This window comes from Melanotaenia boesemani, chromosome 14, assembly GCF_017639745.1.
Source record: "Melanotaenia boesemani isolate fMelBoe1 chromosome 14, fMelBoe1.pri, whole genome shotgun sequence".
In the NCBI taxonomy this organism is placed as follows: Eukaryota; Metazoa; Chordata; class Actinopteri; order Atheriniformes; family Melanotaeniidae; genus Melanotaenia; species Melanotaenia boesemani.
The window spans coordinates 10,206,546-10,230,432 of record NC_055695.1 but is presented as its reverse complement, the minus strand read 5'-3'; the positions used below and the strand labels follow the sequence as shown (position 1 = coordinate 10,230,432).

General features: G+C 38.2%; 1 protein-coding gene across 1 annotated transcript; it reads right to left on the bottom strand.

Annotated features, from left to right (window-relative positions):
* Positions 1-1,251: 1,251 nt before the first annotated feature.
* On the bottom strand, positions 1,252-23,887 carry pla2g4ab (phospholipase A2, group IVAb (cytosolic, calcium-dependent)). The gene is made up of 19 exons (XM_042006331.1): positions 23,635-23,887; positions 22,071-22,185; positions 20,453-20,534; positions 20,219-20,367; positions 19,781-19,894; positions 19,413-19,450; positions 18,711-18,855; positions 16,963-17,099; positions 16,372-16,594; positions 16,003-16,117; positions 13,076-13,213; positions 12,901-12,990; positions 12,147-12,209; positions 10,607-10,737; positions 10,405-10,513; positions 8,622-8,806; positions 8,316-8,505; positions 6,373-6,530; positions 1,252-3,843 (listed from the first exon to the last, which is right to left on the bottom strand). Exons 2-19 carry the CDS (start codon positions 22,086-22,088, stop codon positions 3,688-3,690), a joined length of 2,241 nt encoding a protein of 746 aa, XP_041862265.1. The 5' UTR covers positions 22,089-22,185; positions 23,635-23,887; the 3' UTR covers positions 1,252-3,687.

Sequence of the window (23,887 nt, the reverse complement as noted above, 5' to 3'; positions counted from 1 at the left end):
TAACCTAGAGTACTTAAAATATCCTCCTTTAACCTAAAAGTGTGTCACCGGATGATTAACACACACACACACACACACACACACACACACAAATATACCACAGAATGTCTCACTTATTTCCACTGGAATTTACTCAAGGAGAGAAAAAAAAAATTGTGAGTTTAGGTTTCCTGGGTATTCCTTTCATTTAGGCATAAAAGGAAGTTTGACCTGATAACGGAAATTACCCTATTAGACTAAAAAAAAACATATGACAGGGGGTGGCCATAAAATTCCCTCTACCACTAACTTGAATAGCAAACAAAATTACTGTAAAATCATAAATCTGCGTGTCATCATCGCCTCTGTTTATCTTCCGCTTGTAGGACAAAAAAAAAAAAAAATCTGCCGCTGACTCATCTTTAGTGAGTCTCATGGTTTCGAAATGTGTCAGTGTGTTCGTTGTCCTTTCTGCATCAGTGATTTTCACGTTAATCCATCAGTGTAAAGTGAATTGAAAGTAAATATGTACTTCATAGCATAATGGTGCTACCAAACAATGGTTAGATGATGTATAACGCATATAATAAAAGGAAGCTGGAGCTTATCCCAGCAATTAGCAGGCGAGAGGCAGAGTACACGCCTAGGGAGAATTTAGAGTGACCAATGTCTAACATGCATGTCTTTGGATGGTGGGTGAGAACCCACATATACATAGAGAACATGCAAACTACACAGAAAGGCTACTATTCAAACCTCCCCCAGACAGGGCTCAAACTAGCAACCTTCTTGCTGTGTGAATGAAGTGCTAACCTCCACACACCTAAGCAGCTTTACCTTCATCTTCCCCTGTGCCTTTTTTTAAATGCTACAGGCTTTCTGGACTGTTTTCACCTGCCTATAACCTAATTGTTTTTTTTCAGCTACTGAGTAATAAAAAGGTACAAAATAAAGCTGTGGTCACTACTGCCCTGTCTTCCTTCCTTAATCATCAATTTCCTCCACTCTCATACAACACAAAGTTCATAGCAGGAAATCAGTCAACATGTTTTAGACAAATTTAAAAATAGAAATTTGGATTAAAATCTATTACATAGTTCTGTTTCTATACCTTCTGGAAAATCTATGTAGGACAATCCAGTAACACAAAAGGAAGTCGAACAAAAGGAAATGGTACATGTCACAAGGGTGACTTCTTTCTCAGCTAATGTGTTATTTCAGGGGGTGTCTCACGGATATCCAATATTTTAACAGAAAACAACACACAGGAGATACAATTCTCTCTTTTATTATTATATTCCTTTAACATATAAAATAAGAACACCATGCTTTGCCAGTTATAATAAAGTTAATGATAACAGGAATGTTTGTGTTCACACATCAAATCCCCAAAACTGACTTTTTTTTATCTGGTTACATGTAAACACTGATCACTGTTCATAAAATCAAACATAAAAATCAAAGTGGCTACCACTCTTGACTTGGTAATGAAAAAGAAAAGCAGACACAAATAATCAATATTTGTTTTGTTGTTAGTAAAACCCTGTTGACTATTAAGAGATTTATTTATTCACGTTCATAAGAATAACCTTAACAAAAAGTACGTCCCTACACTAAAACCTGTTTGTATGGAGACAGAGTTCCAGTCTGTCATCTGCACTCTCACTGCCCACCTTCCTGCCTCACAACCATAAGTAAAAACCAATAATTCTTAAGAGAATCTAAAAACACAAATATTAAAACATCCCTCTGCTGCATAGCTGCGCTGTAGCCAGCGGTGACTACTGTCTGTTAACAGTGTGTAAACAAGATGACAGTTAGAAAAGTTGTTGTGATTAAACTACTGAGAATTATCTCAAATTCTGCAGTTCTCTCTGGATTTTTTTCCCAGCTTTTCCTTAAGTTTCATTTTGCGCAGTGAAACCAACCATTCTGTTTCACTCTAATGGCTCTAGTGCACTAGATACCACCCACCCCAGACAGATGTTCAAAAGAAAAAAAGAACACAACACAGCAGGCAGATGAAGTGAAAATTGCTGAACACAGTGGAACACTGAGTGACATTAATAGTCTAAATTTCTTTGTATTACATCTCTAACAGGAAAACAGGTCTTTTGATAATAAATTCTCTTTTACACAAGCATTTTGGCTAGAAGAATCAGGAATTTCCCTCAGTACTCTGTAAAGATAACAAAAAGGAGTAAAGAAAACTGTCTTTTATGCTCATCACATAATTAAAACTTCAGGCAAAATTTGATATTTTTTACATTGTAATTTTTGTTTTTGTTGGTAACTCACATGAATGTAATGTACAGACATAAGAAAGCGCTTGAACTCCTTATGCAAATCTACATTTCAAAATCAAGGAATGATTTTACCCAAAATGTCAAATTGAAACCTTTAAAGCACACATAAGTGAGTGCTGCAAAACATATAACAACACCAGTATACACATACACAACAAAGACAAACTGGCTTGAAACATGAGCATACAGTGCTCGGAAGTGCTTCAGTGTAAAATTCCACAGCTCTGTGTGCAGCTTTCAGGCCTCTGCAGGTAGAGGACTAGTGTGTCAGATTCCAGGATTTTACTGCTGCAAGTGTAGGTGTAGTAAAAAATTCCACAGTGTTGCTGAGAGTCACGATGTCAGGTCTTGTGAACACATGTTACTCAGCCTGGCCTTCAATCTACTTAATGATCAAAAGGTCTGACAGTGAAATTGTATTTGCTGGGTAAAGAATTAGCCATGGAAAATTGGAAAATTAAACTTTCTCTGTCTGAAACGCACCCTGAAAAAATATAGATAGAAAAATAAATGTAATGTTGTCTTCGTGCAAAGAGAGATAAAGAAACAGAAGAAGCAAGGCTGTTTCCATAGCATCAACTTCTATTTTTCCAAAATGGTAGATTTAATGAGACACTCCTCTTGGAATAGCACTCCGTTTTCCCTCCCTGTAAGCTGGTAAACATCATTCAGATGTTTTAGGCATCCAGAGGGGGTGCTTTTGGCGTGCTTAGGAGTTGCCATCAAACATACCCAAAAATTATGAGCTCCTCGTCTCTGTTTATTTGCATGCTCTGTAGTTTGAATGTTCAGCTTACTTACAGGTAGAGCACAGTTGAAGCGTCTAACAGTGAATTCAGTGAAGCAAATTTACAAACAACACGGCTGCACACAAAGTCATGGAAAATGCAAGTATGGCTTGACTCTAGGGAAAGTGAACTACAGTCAAGAGCATCAACATCAATTGGGAATGTTGGAACTGAAAAAGAAAATTCATGTGATGCAATAAAACTAAATGAATAAGTACATGGGTTTGAAGAGGACATATCTTTCAAATGCAAATAACTTATATGTCATGGTTTGGGATTCTTGGAAGAGAAAGAGCAGTAGAAAGGACTCATTGTGCTGTCTGATGGTAGAGATAATAATCCAGTTGTACTGGAGTGTAAATCATCAACATCCTGTTTTCTCACCCATAGGTGAGGTGACTATCAGCTGTTTCGGGTCAATAAGCTGTTTTTAATGTAAATGTAACCCCAAACCTTTGATCAGTTAAATTTCTTTACAAAATACCTCTATTAGACATGAACCAGCATAATTAAAAGTATACAGCAATCAGAAGATGAGCATCTTGGAAAATAAAATGCTTAACTTTTAAGCTCCATCAACAAAACGTCTGCTTGTCCAAAGTCTGAGTTTCAGGCTACTGTTGGTCCTTTTCCAGATTATTCAAGGGTTTTGAGTGAGAATCTCTTTTAAGAGACTTTTTCGGGATCTCGCTGAGGGAGAAGGGACGGGAGAGGCTCGAGGGATTCTCCTTCCGTGACACGATGCAGTCCTTGATGGCTTCTTTAATGACCTACAGGGGATAAGAACTGGGATTAAATCCAAACTGTAATGATTTGTAATGCTTTAAAAAGAGATGACAACTCTCAAACGTAATGTTGGATAATTTACCTTTCATACAAGTCAGAAGTGTTAAACTGAGTGGGGATATTTAAAAAAATTTTCACCTGAAATAACTGAATAGAAATAATTTGGCAGTCTGAGCTGTTGACACTAACACCCATATTGCTTTTTGTTAACCTGGCTAAGAATTTCCTGTAGATGAATACCACAATAATACATAACTTGGCTGCATGTAATTTGGAGTGGAAACAATTACTTTGCTGCCACTGGAGAGAGTTCTTGTATAATCAGAAACAAATGTGTGTCAGACCCCTTTTCATAACCACATACAGTGACATGCAAAAGTAGTCATTCCCCTTAAACATTTTGTCACGTTACATCCACAAACAAATATAATTTATTTGAATTTTATGTGAAAGACCAACACAAAATGGCACACGATTGTGAAGAACAAGGAAAATTAGACATCATTTAATTTTTTTTTTTTTACAAATAATAAAACTGATAAGTGTGCAAAACTATTCAGGTCCTTTATTCTGAGTGGAACCATTTGCCTTCAGAAGTTGCCTGCTCATTGCTGAATGATCCAATGCTGGCATGATGACTAAATAGACTCCACCTGTGTGTAATCTTATCTCATTGCAAATACAGCTGTTCTGTAATGGCCTCAGAGGTTTGTTAAGAGAATATTGTGGAGCAAACAGCATCATTAAGTCCGCTGAACACACCAGAGAGGTCAGGGATGAAGTTGTGGAGAATTTTAAAGCAGGGTTAGGCTATAAAAAGATTTCCAAAGCTTTGAACATCTCATGGGGCACTGTTCAATCCATCATGTGGAAATGGAAAGAGTACAGCACAAATGCAAACCTATCAAGACACGGCCGTCCACTTAAACTTATAGGCCATACAAGGAGAGAACTGATCAGAGATGCAGCCAAGGGGCCCATGGAGACTCTGGACAAACTGCAGAGTTCCACAGCTCAGGTTGAGGAATCTGTCTACAGGACAACTATTAGTTGTGCACTGCTCAAATTTGGCAAGAACTGCCATTGTTAAGAGAAAACCATATGAAGTCCCATTTGCAGTTTGCCAGAAGCCATGAGGGGGACACAGCAAACCTGTGGAGGAAGGTGCTCTGGTCAGAGGAGACCAAAGTTTAACATTTTGATCTAAATGCAAAACGCTATGTGTAGCAGAGAATTAACACTGCACATCACTCTGAAAACACCATCTCCACTGTTAAGCATGGTGGTGGCAGTACCATGCTCTGGAGGTGGTTCTCTTCAGCAGGGACTGGGAAGATGGTCAGAGTTGACGGGAAAATGGATGGAGCCAAACACAGGGCAAGAAAACCTGTTGGAGTTTGCAAAAGATTTGACACTAGGGCAGAGGTTCACCATCCAGCAGGACAATGACCCTAAACATAAAGTCAGGGCTATAGTGGAATGGTTTAGAATGGCCCAGATTTAAATCCAATCAAGAATCTGTGGCAAGATCTGAAAACTGCCGTTCACATGCACTCTACATCTAATCTGACCGAGCTTGAGCTGTGTTGCAAATAGGAATGGGCAAAGGTTTCCGTGTCTAGATGTGCAAAACTGGTAGAGACTTGTAGCTGTAATTACGATCACGAACGAACACACTTCTGCAGTGAAGTATTATTTTGCAGAAAGTGTTTTTCCATATGACTCCAGCACATGGTAACAATATTTAGGAAACAGAGGGACAAGAAATAACACATCGTACTCATGCCACGTCTTTGTCAGACCAGTTTGAGGCAGTGGTGACGTCACTATGGCTTTATTGAAAAGGATGAAGATTAATTTATTCCGGTCTTTTTTAAGGTGACGTTGGGCTGGTAAAACTGTATGTATTATCACTGTTCCCGCTATAGTCTCAAAGTTTTGTTTTTGTCTCTATACTTCTTGCATCAAATGACTTAATCCATATGTCTCACATAATAAGTGAAGTCATACCATAATGCCAGGAATTAAAGACTTTGTATCAGCACTGTTTCCCTGGTGCCCGACACAGAGAAATTTGGGAATGTTAGAACTGCAGCATTCAGGTTGTTGGGAATTTTTTTTCTTTTGTCAGAATAGGCTTGTCTGATTTAGTTAATTGTCCAGTGAGCTTGAATCTGAATGATTAGCAGGGAAGTGACTCACTGAAATAGGAGCCATCTGACCTTGCTGTGGCACGTCTACTGTAAACATGTCAAAACTTCTACTATCCGGTTGTAGGTGAGCCTCCTGGATTTGAAATTTTTGACAGTGCACAATAAAAAAAATTTTGCACTTCCTTGATTGAGTTCAATGGAAGTAGACTTCAAATACATAAACGGAAATCAGTCTGTCTGTGTAAGCTGTTGGTATGAATCAGTATCTAAGACCTTGATGATTACTGAGAATTACACATTTCTTCATTCATTTTTGGAGAAACTTTATCCATGCCAATCTTACAAAAGCACCAAACTGACCTCAAGGTTGTTGAGAGTGTTGAACTCCATGAGGTCATGAAGTTGGGTGAATGCCTTGTTGGAGTACTGGAAGTTGAAAGTGGAGAATGGTGACTCAGGGTCATCAAAGATGTCAAAATCTGCCAATTCCTTATCCATCTCAGTTTCCCTGGGAACTCCTGAAAGATGACCAAAAGAAGAAAAGAAACAATTAAAAAAAAAAAAAAAAAAAAAGACACTGTCCGATCCACCGGGATGAATTCAATTGTTATTAATCATACATGTTGGGTTTATCTGGAAAACATCAGTTGGCACAGACAGCTTTTGAACATATAACATTATCTTTGTATTATGTAACTGTTTTCAACTCACATTTCAACTGAGAACAGAAAAAAAACCCATTTCCCATAATGTAGTTGCCCTCAAGTCATCAGTGAACCACAATACATGCAATGTAGCTCTGAAGGAAGAAGCTTGTACACAATGTAAAATATCTTTCAGTTAATAAGCATTTGATATGTTATAGATTTTTCACATCATAGGAAAATGTGTTTTTAACCAGCCAGCCAAACAAATGATTGAAACAATCTTCAAGTTAATAAAATCAAGTTTCTAAATAACACAAAAAATGAGCAGCGCTCTCTGTTCTTAGAGGCTCTTTTGGTGCATTTACTGATGTATATGTTGACTGTGACAGATCTTGTGTCAGAGTAAATAAGTTGCAATAAATTTAGCCCATCTATTGCTTTTATAGTTTATTATCTTCAATTATCTTGTTCTTGGTTGTATGTATTTTTACTTTTAAGAAGAAGTTGACTTTGGTCAGCTTCTCTTTTTTTTAAATGTGGCATATGAATAAACTTGACCTTGCCCTACACAGTTAATCTACATCTGGATTTAACTGAATAAAAGGAAAGTGTTGGCATCCATTTTTCTTCTCTGAAAAATGATTGACAAAACAATTGTGGCAGCAGGTGTGGTTTTTGAATCAGCTGGAGGGCAGACAGAGGTGTGGTGGATTCTGGAAAACATGTCAGGTGAGTCTAATTAAAACAGCTGGGCCCTTTCTAATCAGTCTCCCTCTTTCTATGAGAAGTTGTGGACTGAGGTCCTGGGCTATTAGGGGGAAAAGGAAGAAAAAGGAAGCTGGGGGCCATTAGTAACCTGTTTTGTTGTGTATTAAATTCCTTGTGTTGCGTTGTTTCTGTACACAGTAGCTGGAGCAATACTGCATACAATAATCAAAACAGTTACCAGTGGCATTGATCTTTTAGCAGAATTTCTTTCTTAATCTAAAAAAACATTAAAAATTCTTTCAGTCGAGCTCAATTGCCCCAACACCAACTTTATTTAATCCTTTATCCTGATCAATCTGTTGCCTTTTGATGTGATCATCATTAACACAGAGGTGGACATTACACAGTTGAAAATACAATGGTAAGCAGGAACTGGAAGTCCATTTATGGATTTTCAGTTGCACTTCTCAGATTTCTTTTGGTTTTGGGTGCAAAAATATCCGCAAATGGACTGTGGAAGCACATGGGCAGATGGCCAACAGAATGCAAAGAGAAAGAAGTGCAGATGTGGTGGTAGTATGTTTTAGTATGCTTCTGATGTATGGCCTGTTTATACAAAGAGCTCTCCCAGTGGAACCACGTTTTACATCGAACACACTGTGGTTCATTGGCTCATGACACAGCAGGCATCATTTCCAGCATTTCAAACCCCCACTGACCTTGAGCAGATTCTTTCTACATGGGCCCCTCAGATGATAGGCCTAATGTTTAAAAAAACTTGAAACACTGCTGCTGACTAAATTTAGCTGAAATCCTTAGTACAACTTCAGGGAAGAGATGTCTCATGTGCCATGTGGTAAAATGACATAATTCTAATAATACAAAAGAGCCTTGGCACATTTACCATTTATTTAAATTGTAGAAATCTCCATATATGCACATACTTACCAGGTGCTTTGAATTGCCTAAAGTTGATGTTGACCAGGACAAAGTGAATCACAGTCGGGCAGTTCTTTTCACCTTTTCTTGGTTTGAAGACGTAGCATTCTTTCAGACCCTCACGGTCAAAGACCTTGGGGTCGATCTTGGGGAATGGAAGCTTGTTCATTCTGGCCCACTTTTCTGCTAACAGTAGCTCCTGCAGCATATATATGCAAAGTAGGCAACACTGCTCTTGACTTTGAAAGTACATGGATAATTTCTAGTGATTCATGCAGGTTATAAAAAAAAAAAAAAAAAAAGAGCAATTTAGACCTTGAATGGAGGGCTGGAGTCACTTGGTCGAGCAGAAAAGTCAAAGGAGATGATTAGGTCTACACCACGCTGTGGCCGCAGGATGAGAGGGTAAGGAAGGTTGTAGGTCAGGCCACTGTCCACAACATGGATCTTCTTACTCTTCACGTCCAAAGGCTCATAAATACGATCAAATTCATCTGGATCTGCAAAATAACACAAAATTTATCAAACTATTGCAAGAATGACTCTTTAAAAGTAAAACTGTTCGCCACCTAATGCACCCAACTTGTCATGGCTCTGTGTGTGTGTGTGTGAGAGTTTGCAGGTTGGGTTGAGCAGGTTGCCGTGGGGACGGAGGGCGGAGGCTGGAGCCTCAATTGACACCACCTGCAGCTCATCAGTGGGCTCGTTAGCCAGCTCTTCTCCCGGCTATTTAGAGTCATGCAGGAGCTCCAGTCTTCGCCAGATTGTCATTCAATGAAGCGTGGTAATCAGGCCTCTACCTACGATCTATCTGTGCTTTGCTCTTGGATTATTGACCTTGTCATTTTTTCTACAGACTAAGACCTTGATCCCCTCAGTTAACCTCAGCACCCAGGATTTTGGACTACTCCTCGCATCAAGCTACCTGCCTGCCTGCTCGCCCTGCCTGCAACCAAGCTCACAACACCATCCACAGATAACATCTCCTGGTTCACCCCTCCACAGTCAGTCTCACGCAGAAACACAGTAAGCCGCTGACACAACCCAGCACCTTTCCCTGCAATAACCCTCTGCCCTTTCCACAAGAGTTGCCCGGACCTGGATCAAGCTACCAACACTTCTCATTAATAAACATTGTTGCACCTTTCTCCCGGCTGTCTAAGTGTTCTGCTTTTGGGTCCGCTTCCTGGTACCGCGGCTGTAGGCCGTGTCACAACTGATCTGTTTTCTGACACGCTTCTGCATCATTGCTTCACTTTCACTTGAAATAAGAAAAGGAGATTACGGTACCACATCTGTCTTCCTGGAGTAGCTGGAAAAAAGGCTAAAATGATCATAAAAGAAATATGAAGTGTGATTAAACCCCAGGAAGTGATTACACAACTTTGCATTTTCCCACTGCTGCTTTATTGTTGTCTCTCTCTCTCACACACACGCACTCATTTTATCATTTCCTAACAGATGAGGGAGCTTTCCTTACTGAAACCCATTTTGCACTTACTGCCCAGCAGAAAAAAAAATGTTGCAGAAGTGTGGTGGAGACCAAAGCAGAGCTTCAGAGTCGTAATCAAATTGTCTGCTTACTGTATGTTACTGTTTCTCCTGGACATAAAGCTGAAGCCTCACAGAAACAATTCCATGTCAGTAATATGATATGTTCACAGTTTGTTTCCACCTGTTGTCTGTTTTCTCTTGTCACATATGCACATTTGGCTTTCTAAGCCATGTCTTTTCAACACATACAGTATGACTGCCGTCTCTCAGTGAAAAGCTCTATGCTGATGACATCACTGTCATGTGGTTATCATACTAAAGGTGAATATTTTGAACCAAATTATGTCATAATCTATGATTTTTCCCTTTAGCAGTTTTGTCATGTTATGTTCTTCTTTGTCTTAGTTTGTAGTTTTTTCCTGGGTGTATTCTGTTTTTTGCTTTCTGGTTCCCGTCATTATTGTACCTGGTTTGATTTGGCTCATTCGTATCACCTGTTTCCATTTAGTTGTCCAGAGAATATATACCCCTTGGTTTCATTTATTCCCTGCCAGTCCATTGTTAGAATGCAGCAGAAAGCTATAAATCATTTTCTCCTTCTTGCCTGTGACAGCATCCACTTCGTCTTCAGGTGTGGCATGGTATGAGACCTCATTTACTGGAGAGAATGGAATATTGGTGTTCAGGTTCAGGCCCAGCATGAAGTTATGCACCTGGTAAAATATTAACAGGGGGTTTTAGTCATTAAAATATGCATTTTAATGTAGCTGGGAGATCAGGAAAAATGTAAAGTTGTTCAAATATACCTTCCCAGCCCGACCCTCTCTTGTATTGAACAAGGCAGAGTCACTGAAGAGTGAGGTGAACATTCGTTGAACCCAGCTGGCTTGAGCAGTACGATGAAACTCCTCCTCTGCCTCCTGGTTTTCTGTCCCACCTGAGCACCATGGTAAAAAAACAAAAAGAGCAGCTATCAAATGTGCTTGCATGAATTAATACAAATGTTAAAAGTAAAGTAATACATATGAGAAGAACCAAGACAAAGTTTAAAAAAAAAAAAATCTGGCGTAGTTAGATGCTTTTCAACACTTAATTCTTTTTTTTATCTACAAACAATAGTCATGTTTGACTGAAAGCTGATGCTGCTGTGGGTGGGTGCTGCCATTAAGAAACGGGAAACTTGGGTGCAGTTTTCTTTATCTTTTATAAAAAAAAAAAATCTCTGTAGTCTTTACCAACATTTCTGTGAAATAAGGAAACATGAGATAGTTTCTATCCTGTTAAGATAATATTCTATAGCACTTTCTTCAGGAATACCCAACAAGGTTTGATCAATGTCAGTGATAATATTGTCTGACAAGTGATGGGTCCACCTTTAAGAGAACACCAAATAACAGTATGCGGGGGTGCAAGACAAAGATGTTGCGCTACAAAAAAGAACATTGTTAGTTTGTTAAATGTCATGTGAACTTGACAGAAGACAGAAATGTGGATGGAGGATCCTACAACACAACCAGCTGGTTTAAACTGAAAATGTTAAGCTGAGAATTAGGAAACTCTAAAATCTGCAAGGCTGCAGTCCTGCAGACTTTAGATGTTTCCATGCTCCAACACAACTGATTCAAATGAATGAGTCACTGTGCTGAAGTCAATAAGCTCAGTAGGGAAACGTTTGACATATATAAATATCTATATAAAAAATTCTGAAGGGTTCACAAATGTTTACAGCGCATGCAGTACTGAGCAGATGACAGTATTTATTTCAGAAAAGTTGATGATCCAAGGCTTTTTGTTCTTTTATGCCATTTAAAATGAAGAAAATAATAGGTAGTAATGATATAACTCAACTGTGCGGTGCACAAGTTCCAAGTTATTTGGGTATTTCATACTGTAAGCCCCATTTTGCAAACACTTTTTTTCTTTTAGTCTGTCTTCTTCTGAACCACTCACTCCTTTATAACTTTCACTCTTCCCCTTCTTTTTTTAGATGTAGATTTTTACAAATTCATTCACAAGTTCACTACTAAAAGAAAAAGAAGAAAATTCAGCTTGAACAGTGGTATTAATAGCATCAACAGGAGCAGAACAAACTGTTTTTGTAAAATCTGTCAGGTGGACAAGAGAGGTCTTTTTATCAGCACCTTTTTATGACCTGACCACAGCAGATGTTTCACATCATAATACTGTTATTACAAACTTTTAAAATGTGTTAACTTCCCCTTATCACACAGCAATGTGACAATATGTTTTCTCACAGCTTTCAAAGTAACACAAACTTTATTATGCTGCACTATAAGAGGTCAGTTTATAAAATGCTTGTATGACTGACAGATGTTTATAGCTCACCTTTGCGTGGCTCATCATCGTCCAGACAGTCTTCTCCAACGATATGCTGGGGCTTGATCTGCTCTGTAAAAAGTTAAATAATATGACTTTTCAGTGTTTTAAACAAGCATATCTATTTCCAACCCTCAAAATTAACTCTGAAAGACAGTAAATGTGGCATTATCAAATTCCAATCTACTGATAGAAATTAGAACAGCCATGATCTAATACTGCATTCTCAAACTGGGTGGAAAGGTATTTTGTGCAGCAACACATTGTCGTCTGAATATATAAAGGTCATTCCAAACAAAAGCATTCAACAAAAAACAAACATCCGATGAGCTGTCAGGAAGCAAAGACTTTCTCACTGTTGGGAAAACATATCACACACACACACACACACACACTCATTATGCATACCTTGAGTGAAGCAATAGAGTGATAATTATAGGTATAGGGAGCTTTTAAAGCTATGAGAAGTCCAACTGTCTGTGTGTGTATGTAAACAACCAAGAAGGTGACAAAACTGTTAGATATGCCAGATTACAATAGCATCTCAGTCAGAGATGAATGTCAGTTTCAGTGGGAGGTGATACCGCAAAAGCAATTTTATCAGTGACATACCAACACCGAAACACAAAGCACCCATGACTACAAATGCAGATTTAGGATTTTTTTTTAAAGCTATCAGTTAACTGTTGTTCAGAGCTTCAGCCTTGTAAATATGTTATGGGTCAGTAGAAGCACAAAGAAAGACAAAACAGAGTAAGATTACCTAACTCCTCCTCCATGGTGCTGCCACCAGCTGTGTCCTTGACTCCCAGCACTCTGTTAAACAGGATCGAGAAGGCACTTCCCCACACGCCTGATCCATGAAAAATGTATCAGTCACTATGGTGACAGAAGATCTGGCACTTCATTTAATGCTGTTGTTAAGTCATCATTCTCACCCATCAGAAAATGAAGAGGGTTTTCTTTATATTTCTTCACAACGGTTCCCATGAAGAACTTGCTTCCAAACAAGTCAGGCGTCATAAAAGTGCCGTACTTTGCCATCCCAATTTCATACGGGCTGAACTCTACCCAGTCTGCAAGTTAAAATTTCAATGTTAGCAGCGCATTAAGGAATATAATGATAATGTATTCATCAAGCACCTGACAGTTTGCACTTAACTGTAAAACTCTGTAAACACGTGCAATGAGTTAGCTTAAAGCTAAGCCAAACTACCGTAAAATATTTTTTCCCAAAGACAGTTTCTGCTATTGTTGTAGGATGTTCTTATTATTTTGGATTACATGTCGGAGTTGCCTCATTTTTAACAAGCCATCAATTATAATTTAGGGTTGTGCCCACAAGTGAAGCAGCTGAATGTGGGCGGGACCTCAAGGTCTAACTAGCAATTATTATGGCTCATTCTCTGGCTCCCAAAACGCGTCACTGGTGGGATATTTTGGCTTAATTTGTGCATGGCATGAGGAAGTGGAGAGGCGTCATTCATCATTCATTCATAATTTATGCTGCTACAGGACTAAAAGCAATTTATTTCACTCAGCCTGCAGCACATTTTCTCTATAATTACAAATAACCTCCAAAGACGCTCCCAAGACGCTTTTAAAACCCTCCAAAGACGCTCCAAAGACGCTCGTTTATCTACATTCACCTTATTGGAAACCCTAAAACACTGCTGTAGGATCCTCCTGTGCTGTCAAAACAACCTTAGTTATTTTTATTTCTTTTGTATCATGGATTGCACAAAATCTTTAAGCATTCTTTTGTTATTCTGTATAATTCAGAAAACTGTAGAAATTGTGTGGAAGGCTATACACAGATGCCATTGCCTAACATTAACCTAATTTTCTTCCCCATGATGCACAAATATATGTGAAAGTGTATTAATTGTGGCTATAGATGGATACATAAAGAGTAACTATTTATGGTTTAAGTTTGGTTGTAGTTTGTCTGGATTTAGTTATTTATATTTACTCCTTATGTACCATTATCTTTGCATATATTTGTTAATATTTTCAGTTTAGCTTCCTGTTTTTCTTTGGAGCTGTCTGTCTTTGTGTATTCTGTTTAGTTTTTCTTCTTGCTTTGCTTGTTTCATAACTGGTTTTAGTTTGCTGATTGACGCCTGTTTTCTTATTCATCTTTGTATATGTATCGCCCCGGTTTTTGCTTTTGTTTTTATCCCTTGCAAGATTGTAATCACCTCCTGATTTGTGTCTTCTTTTTCTTTTCTAAGTCTTGCCCAACCTCTTTATTGTGCTTTTGATCTACAGTTATTTGTTTTGTTTTGTTTTATTGTTTAATGGACTGTTTTTTGCACAACCTATCCTGCGGCATATTTAGTTTATTTCTCCTTTCTTTTTTTAATATGTTAGTTATCTATTACCAACCTGCTTTCAAGTCAGTTTATGGATCTTTATATACATTACCAACAAGCGTCAGCAATAAGTCTAACTGTACTAGCAGTCTTTGAAGGGGCTAGGTTTTTTCCAAATGAGAATAAAAATTAATGAATTTGAAATTGATGACATGGACGTGTGAGTTAAGACCAAAACAAAGTTACCATTGGGCTCACTGACATATTTGCTAGAAATGTTATCTAGATCTTCCTGTGAAGAATTTATACTCTGACCAGAATGCAGCTATGTTGGAAAAATCCTGTATTGATGATAATGTGAGATGGTGACTTGAAATGACCCGACCATAACTGTTTCTGCACGTTTCTGTCTTACTTTAGAGCAGAGGTCCCCAACCCTGGTTCTCAAGGCACACTATCCTGCAGGTCTTAATTAAAATTAAGCTTAAAATCAAATGACTCTCTAACAAGATCTACAAAAGTCTGCTAATGACCATTAATGTGAATCAGGTGTGTTGCAGTAGGGAGCCATCAGACCTGACCTCACTGACTGAGTGTCTGTCATTTATTGAAAGGATTTTTTTCTAACAAGCTAAAGCAACTACTTCTAGGGTTTCTAATTTCAAGGTGTGATGAGAGTTAAAAAACAAACAAAAAAAAAAAAAAACAACAAAAAAACACGTAATTCTAATTTAGGAACAAGTTTGCCAATCCTTCATGAATATCAAAGCAATACTGCACAGAAACATCTGTTAAGTGAATCTGTTAACAACCAGAAATGATAAATAGTCCACTTGTGCTCAGTTTCCTATCAAGCCCTTTTAAAGAAGTGAAACTGTCACTGTTTAGGAGACTTTTTAAATAAATTCAGTGTATTTCTTTAATTTTTTCTTGAATTGTACAGAAAGTTTAAAAGCATTTGTGTCCTACAGCATTAAGCCATTGCTGTAGAGCAAAATTTAAAAAACACTATCCTGTTTTTTATTCCAAGAACAAACACATTTTCTCAGAGCAAAGGGGGAGAATAATGTCATGAATTTTTGAGGTCTTATATGTTCAAGCTGCAGCTGCTATGATGAGATGTTTATGCCATGCTTCTTGTCTAGAAGTGAATTGATTACTGGATATTTTAAATGTTTCTTAATTTAAGTTTCTGTTCAAATATTTGAGTCTGTTGCACTGTGAGCAGTTACTGTTGAGCCTACATCAGCAATGGGGAAGTACTGCAATGCATGCGACTAAGCCAGAGTCCACCATGACCTTGTTAACACCATTCAGTTCCTTGATTTAGCTGAACTGCTATCAGCAAGCTAAAAGCCAACCCACCAAGCCATGTCACATCCTCTGAGGCAGCAGTGTAGCATTAATAGGAAATATGCTGGCTGTTAATTTTGCATGTGGCTTGACTTATCTGATAATCTTCAGTCACTCATTACATATACAAAGTAGCTCTGCGAAGGGTACAGGCTACATGCAGTGCACTTTAGCATGAATAAAAGGCAAGAATTTACCCGCAAACATAAGCTCAGAGACATCTGGCTTGACATGCAGACATGTGAAGAGAGGAAGAGGACTCTGGGACTGGTTTATCTTCTCCTGGATCTCACTTAGCTTGGTATCCATCCTCTGGTAGGACAGAAAACTATTTTAATAATTTACAACCATAGATGTTCAAACAGTACATCTTTGTCTTGATTTAGAACTCCATCTGGCTATATGTGATAAAAAAAAAATATTTAAATAAAATTCTTCACAAAAAAAAGGAAGAGATGACATGCAAATGAGCGTTTTTTTACAGTAAAAGGGAAAAAAGAAAGAAAACATGTACCCAAAGAAAGGATTGGACTAAGATGCTGGTAGTAAATATAGGTGATTCCTACCGCAGGTATTAGCGTCTCTCCTATGAGCATACCGAAGATATCAGTAAAGGTAACAGGCTGGCCTGAGGCCTTCTTGGTCCACAGAGCCTGGATGTAGTTGGTGATGTGCTGAGGCAGCAAAAGCCTCAGTGGGTTGCTGCTAACTCTTATCATCAGCTCCTTGTTGATGTCCTTTGGTCCTTTATTTGGAAAGTCGGGGTGGGAGTACAGAGTAGACATGTACCTGCAGGGACAAAAGAAAAGAGAGAGAAAAAGAAGTGCAAGATATGAGTGCAAGATCAAATTTTAAGGAAGCAGCTGATAAATATGTAAAATGTAAAATGCAGGATATACCACTTGTTAAGTGATGTGTATCCAGCAAGTAAACACTTGAAATAAGCCAGAGCTGCTTTCCTAAGGATAGTTTCATACCAGCAGAAGAAGACAGGAAGTTTGCCAGAGCAAGGAGGGGCAACACCGAAGGAGAGTCAGAAAGGAAAAAAGGACTAAACAAGAAAAAACATAGCTGTGATGAAGATGAAGATAGAGAAAAAAGAGAGTTCAGGGAAAAGCAAGGTGTAAAAACAAAGAACTTGAAAACAAAAGACAGACCATGTCGATCCAGAAAGGCCAGCAATGTAAGTGGCACAGTCTAAGACCCCAGATTCAAACAGGGCCTTCATCACCCCAGAGAAGCCGACCATGGCACGGAAACCACCCCCTGAACCTGCTATGGCAATCACGGGCACCTGCAAAACACACACACAGATACAAAATAAGAGTCATAATCAGAAGTTAAAGGGGGACAGAGACAGGCTTAGTTACGTCATTACAACTTACAGCTCTTACACATTTAATTCTCAGATTCAGTCACACTAGCTTGAGTAACTTCCCCTATGCACAGCGAAAATGCTGTGCTAGTAGCATCCTGCCTACGTAGCATTGTCTACCTTCTGACCTCAGATTTTCAACTATTTCATAACTCCTATTGTGTAACACTGGTTCCTTTGCACAGTGTTTATCTCATTGTCTGATAGTTCCACAGCTATCCAGTGGAAGAAGGCATTAACTAGATAGCTCACTCTTCCACAGCTCCAAGCACCATGAGGATGCCTGGCTAGAGATTACTGCCAGCCCCAAGGTGCCTGGCCAGAACCAAACTGGAAAGAAAGGCAGCTTATCTAAATGCTTTGCTTCCTGGTGAGATAAATGTTGAAGTGTTATTGTAATCTATTGAAAAAAACAGCAAGCCTGCAGCCGACATGATTAAAAATGCCGCAAGGCAACAAACCTTAATGCTTTGAGCTGTTTTTTTTTTTTTTCCTTTGGAATTTTTATCTTCATTAGAACCACAGATAAGAGGGAATGTGTACTAGAACAAAGACGGTACATTAAGCACTCATATTGCATTCACCATGAATATCCACAAAATGCTACAACAACTGTATTTAACGCTGAATTTTTTAATCCCCAGGATAAACAATTAGAGCAGTAGCAAGTAAAAAAGGGCAATATTAGACTAACAGTGATTATTAAAAACAAAACACTCAATTACCAGCCCACTTTAGGACAGTCTAAAATATTTGGAACTTCCAATTGTGGTGTATGTAATTTCATACCGTGGGATCAAAATCATACAGGCAGTCAGCATGGCTAAAGATATGCAAAGGGCGAACATAGCAAATAAGATTTAAACAAACGCTGAAACACTGAATTATAGCAGTGACAGCAAGTCAGTCTTGTTTCAGGTGAGCAGTGAGGCAGCATTATTTTGTAGCTGTGCATGTCAGCTGCACTTTATAATTGTATCTTGATTATTAAAATGTAGTCATTTTCTTTCTTGCAGAGAGAACACCGAGTGAAAATGTCAGTACACGCATGGTGAAAACAAAGTTCACCACTGGAAACAAATGATTCTTTGGTTGGCAGGCAAACAAAAAGCTCCATGATTTTTTTTTTTTTTTTTTTTTTTGCCCCAGACAAGATGTGCCATCTTTCAGTGGCATGGTTCGTGCCTGGCAGTAGTTTATGTTTACTTAATGTTTCATTCACAAAATAGAAAATAAGAATATAATAACAATAATAATGCTTGAGCTGGGGAAATGGTAATTATGGACTCCTGTAAAGCTATGAGGCGAAATCAACACAGAACCATAATGCTGTGATGCTGAGAAGGTCGGTGTCAGCTTCACTCTCTTGGCTTAGGAGCTCGGTGCTGACTCAAACCATATTCAGAGAAAAGAGAAACCAGTCACTGAAATTGAGTGTTTGAGTAAAGTTAAGCTATCAAGTCACAAGTTTTAGTTTCAACAAGTCATGACAGTTTTCATTTCATTGGCATGTTAAAACATAGACGTCACCTCCTCTGGGGAGCTGGGGAGGAAGCGAGGCTTCTCCATGTCTAGCAGCTTTTTAATGCCGAGCATCACTCTTTCTCTTCGGGTTTGCCTGAACTGCTTCTCTTTATCACAGAGAGCCAGGCTGAACCTCAGGTCCAGGTTTGTACTGCAGACACAAATATCAGGAGTCAAGTTTTCTAAGAATCTGCTGGTAAACAAACACGTAATGACTCATGTTTGACATTTTCTGCTAGCTGGAGTTAATGAGCATCATATCTTTTGGTGTAAAACACAAGTGGTGACACTGAAACTGATCCATCCTCCAGATAAGATCTGCTTTTGGGTTAGTCTGGTCTGGTGAGAAACACACATTCAGAGACAAAACACTCATGACCTCTAGCCCTTTACTACTCACTTTCCAATAAAGACTAATCTTTCCAGTTTATTCAGACCCTCCCACCATTCTCTAAGCAACGATGGCCTGAAAATTATTATTCATTTGCATATTAGATTACTCAAGGATTCTGTTACTTAGCCACATAGTTTCCAGCTTGAATGTTACACAAGCCTTTGTTACAGATGTTGCTGTATATTTTAAACCAGTAAATCTGCATATATATCCTGTACTACTTTTAATACAAGAGTTTAAGACTAAACTGTGGGCAGTATCAACAAATAATGTGAAGATAAAAAAAATTACTTAAGTTTGACAACAATACATACCAGATCTCCAGTGTCATCTCTAAGTGTACTTTGGTTGCCTGTTGAAAAAAAACATACCTTGGTTATTGTACAGTCTTCAACTATACTTCCATAAATTAAATTAAATTAAATTAAATTAAATTAAATTAAATTAAATTAAATTAAATTAAATTAAATTAAATTAAAAATATTTTTTTCCATCATTTCTAAAATCACTACATTAGTATAACTGTTAAAAAGGTACTCTTTTAACACACTGTGTACTACATCCATTGTCATATGTTCATTCATATGAAGTTAAAAATGTAAGGTGCCATTTACACACTTCCTTATCAACCATATTAAACCATAAAGCGTATAACTAATGAATCTAAAATTTTCTTCCTTACTTTGCCGATAAGGAAAGTCTCCATTTTTTTCTGGCCCAATTTAAGCTTTGTGATGTTGAAGGATGCTGTCCCGAGTGTCTCGTCCATCACATAATTGGCATCCATTAATGTTATCTGGTCGGAATAAACAGCAGGGGGTTATAGTCAAAAATCTTTAAAAAACAACGTGTTAACATAAATAATTCTGCCATTATTTTATATTTACCGGTGTGTTTTTTTTGTTTTTTTTTTACATTTTTGTCAAGAAAGAAAACTTTAAAGCAAACAAGGTTTTTAGAAAAGCCTCAATATGAGCAACATGAGTCATTCTAAGGCAACAGTGATGACATATTACCTCATGTCAGCTGGAAAAAAGTGTTTACTTTGATTTGTGTGTTGCTGCATCATTGCTTGTCATCCTGTACTGGATTAAACTGGACTATAAAATGCAGGTCTAACCTCCAGGACATTCTGCTGGTTTGGGTCTAATATGAAATTAAAGGTCTCATTCCATCTTGGGTTGATGTCGTTGTCTATGTGCTTGGTCTTCTTCCTGCTCTCTGGGGCCGTCCGGATGAACAGCTCTACATACGGATCTGGAGTATCCACTAAGCACAAACACGTACATTCAGTGAATGTAAATGACCTCATATGTTCTCAATAATGTATTACAGAAATATGTTTAAAACGTACACAGGTCACCCAGCGCTCCTTTGGTGACGTTCTCAGCTCGAACAACTGTCACTGTGAATTTGTGAGAGAACTGCTGTTCCACCTGCAACAAAACATTCAGTCATTCCAGGATGGCTTCGCTGCATCATGATAAAAATCAATCAAACCACAGTGAAAACAAATAGAACAAATCTGCGTGAGAAACGAGAACAATTATAATGTGACGTAAGCAGGTTCACTGCAGATTTATGTATTAGCTAATGAACACATATGGGGCTATTGTCAATCCATAGAAAAAACCTCTGATTCAGAGGTCAACATCCAGCTGTGCTCACACTTCTTCGTTCATAATTTGATCTTTTCCGTGCATTTTGTCAGGAAAACGCATTTATAGGGGCTACACTTACCAGAGGCAAGTTGCATAAAGCACTTCAACTTGTCCCACTAAAGAAACCTTTCAAACAGTTAACCAAGAATAATTGTTTAGTATAAACCTGTAAAGTAATCATTAACTGCAAAGTGGCAGAAAGAACAAAGTTCTGTACAAATTTGTGATCGATCCAGCTGTATGTCATTGGACAAATTATTAATTGCATGCTGTTTGACTGTACAGAAAAATCAATCACTCATTGTTAAAACATTCTCCCAGTCATGGAAAACTTTTCTCTAGATGTGTTTATTTGCTGATTTATTACAATAAACGTTGTCATTTTTGGCTAAGATACAGTTAAAGTTTTTTAATTAAGTTAGTCGCCAAGTTCTTTTTTGCAATGGTTTATCTGCTTCACAAGGAATTCAATTTAAGAACAGATAGATGCAATTCCCAAGTACAAGACCTAAAGTGGCCTGGTGCAACAGAGTATATATCAAGGGACCCTTAACTCAGACTTTTAAGAAAAATCTTTATGTGGTTTGTGCAAATGAAGCCCAAATTGAGAGTTCATGCTCTCGTTTGGCCCACCTCCCATTCAAACAGAATTCCACCCAGCCTTGGCCAGCCACAATCTTTTATTTAATATGTGAAACAATAAGGAGCATACAGAGGAAGCCATCTTAGTCGCATCACTAAGTAAGACTATACATCTCATTTTCTATTGCTATGATTGATAATAAGTAAGATCAGAGGTTGTGTTGCATTTTTAATGACTTGCTTTGAAACTGATCACAACTCAGCACCATATTAAAAAGTAGTCATATCACTAGTTGTTTGTGATGTTTCATTGCACATTATTTTTATAGATTACAATTCAGTTTCAATTAACCATATAAACATCTCTTAGATAGGAAGTGTTTTAACATGTTTTAGAGATCTAAAATAGCATGACAATGCTGGGAATGCAGGTATCACAGATTATCTCATACTCATATTTGAAGCTTAAAGCAACAGTCATTCAAACATTTAGGCCCCTGCAGAGGTAATAGAATGACCTTGATGCTGACATCTTGACTGCTGTATTTACATTTTTTTTTTTATCTTTTCTGTAATGAGTGGAATTCGTTCACTGTGTTATTGGTAAACCACTGACAATCCAAAGCCTTCAATTAAATGATTAAAGTCAGCGTAATCTGTCCACTTATGCTTCAGCTTGAGTCGGCTTTAAATGCCGACTCAAGACACAATAACGAAGTCCATACTTACAATTATATTTGAAGCCATTGTGTTGTCAGGTGAGGAACTCTCAGATATGTCTTCAAGAAGAAGTAGCCTTTAACTCAGGAGAACATCTCAGTCGAAACACTGATGCATTTAGAGTCTAAAATAAAGAAATGCAACCTAATTAGAAATGCTTTATCTGTAAGTCAACAACATAGGAAAGTACAGATCTACTTTTGACTACAGCAGTCATAATTTCCTTACATGAAGCTACCACATCACGAAAAGACACCTTCCTTAGATGAAAAATGAAAAAAATGCTTTATCAGTATCATTGAAGCTTTATGCATCTTGGCAAGGGCGAGGAGATGTGTGCTGAGACCAGCCTTACAGAAAAAGAACACGGTGCATATGCCACATGCATTAGATTCTAGTAAAAGTAGGTGTATCTTTGATGTCCTTAATATGACAGAAACAAATATGGTGTTGTGTAATATCATATCTACTACAGTGAAGCTGGGTGTAGGTTGGCAGAAAAGTAACGTTTTGTTTTACCCTCTTTAAACAACGTTAATGACTTCTATTGATGCTCACACACATTAATTTACAATAGGGGTGTGTGTTTGCCTGTATGTGTGTGTACGTGTGTCTGGCGCCTCGCGAAAACATATCAAGGTCATCGAATCTTTTCTTTGCTGCTCATCAATGCGTATCATTACTGCTGGGATTCAGCACGTAGAGCGTCTGTGTGACCACAGCAGTCACGTACTTTGCGACAGAGGTCCAACTTTTGGATGTGCCAGTTCACTGCACTTGTCCTGATTCGACAGCTTGCAACGAGAGCATGCAGGCGGCTGAGCTTTGCCTTTGTGCTAAAATAACACAGAGTTTAAGGCACAACTTTTTCATATGAGGACGTAAAGCTTAATGCAAAACAGCTGCAGACTTAGCTGTATAAGGCACACAGTCTAAGCGTCCACATGCAAGAGCACTCCCATCTGCATTAAAGAGAAACGTGCAGATTAGGTCTGCGCTTCCTACACATTAAGGAGTAACTTCTTTTCTGGATTACAGGCTTCATACAAAGTTAGTCATTCGGCACCAACAACAGGTTTTCCCTGATTTGTTTATCTGGCTAAATTAAGACTAGGTAGATCAGACAAGGCCTGAGAATATTTAGACTTTGCAACTTGCAAACATTACCTCGCAGTTGATTATTCTACGGCAGACTACACAGTGCAATGCAATACAAATTAAATTAACGTTAACATGACAAAGCATGTAGGCTATAATAGACTATGCATAATATTATATAGTGACTTCACTCTCTTATAGGAAGCTGCTGCCTATGTTTGCCCTGATCTTATTTCAAATTTAATAATGACATTTAAAATGGTCAATAAAATTCTATTACTTTACGCTCATAAGTAGCGTGTTTTCAGTTTCCTTATCCAATTAGTTGCGCCAAGTGCGAGCTTTCAGGAAGACATTGCTTAAACTATTTCAGCCAGAATTACAGTTATTAGACTTCTTCAAATATATCCTTTTTCTTGTTCTCTTTCACAAAACCCAACATTGCATGTTCACAAAGAAGGAAATGGCAACTTACTTTAACTGGTGGACGCTCTCAACTCGGAAATCCTACTAAATGTGCCATTTTGTTCGAGAAAGCCGTTCCTGCACTAGTGCCACAGATGTCAGCGAAGCAGAGGTACAATTAACAAGCAGAAAAATGAACTTGGTTGGCAGGGAAGAGTTATGGAAAACTCCGAGGAGTCAGAACATGATTCAGCGGGTGATCCGCGACTGACTACTGCTGCTACACCTTTCCAAATGCGCACCATTGCGTAACAGTACCTCCT

Bases quoted from the DNA above. Each gene is read 5' to 3' on its own strand.
- pla2g4ab (XM_042006331.1), bottom strand. The intron at 12,991-13,075 runs GTGAGAATGATG...TTCATGGATCAG, and splicing joins CCCTCTTCATTTTCTGATGG to GCGTGTGGGGAAGTGCCTTC. The intron at 6,531-8,315 runs GTAAGTATGTGC...GTCATCTTTCAG, and splicing joins TAGGCAATTCAAAGCACCTG to GAGTTCCCAGGGAAACTGAG.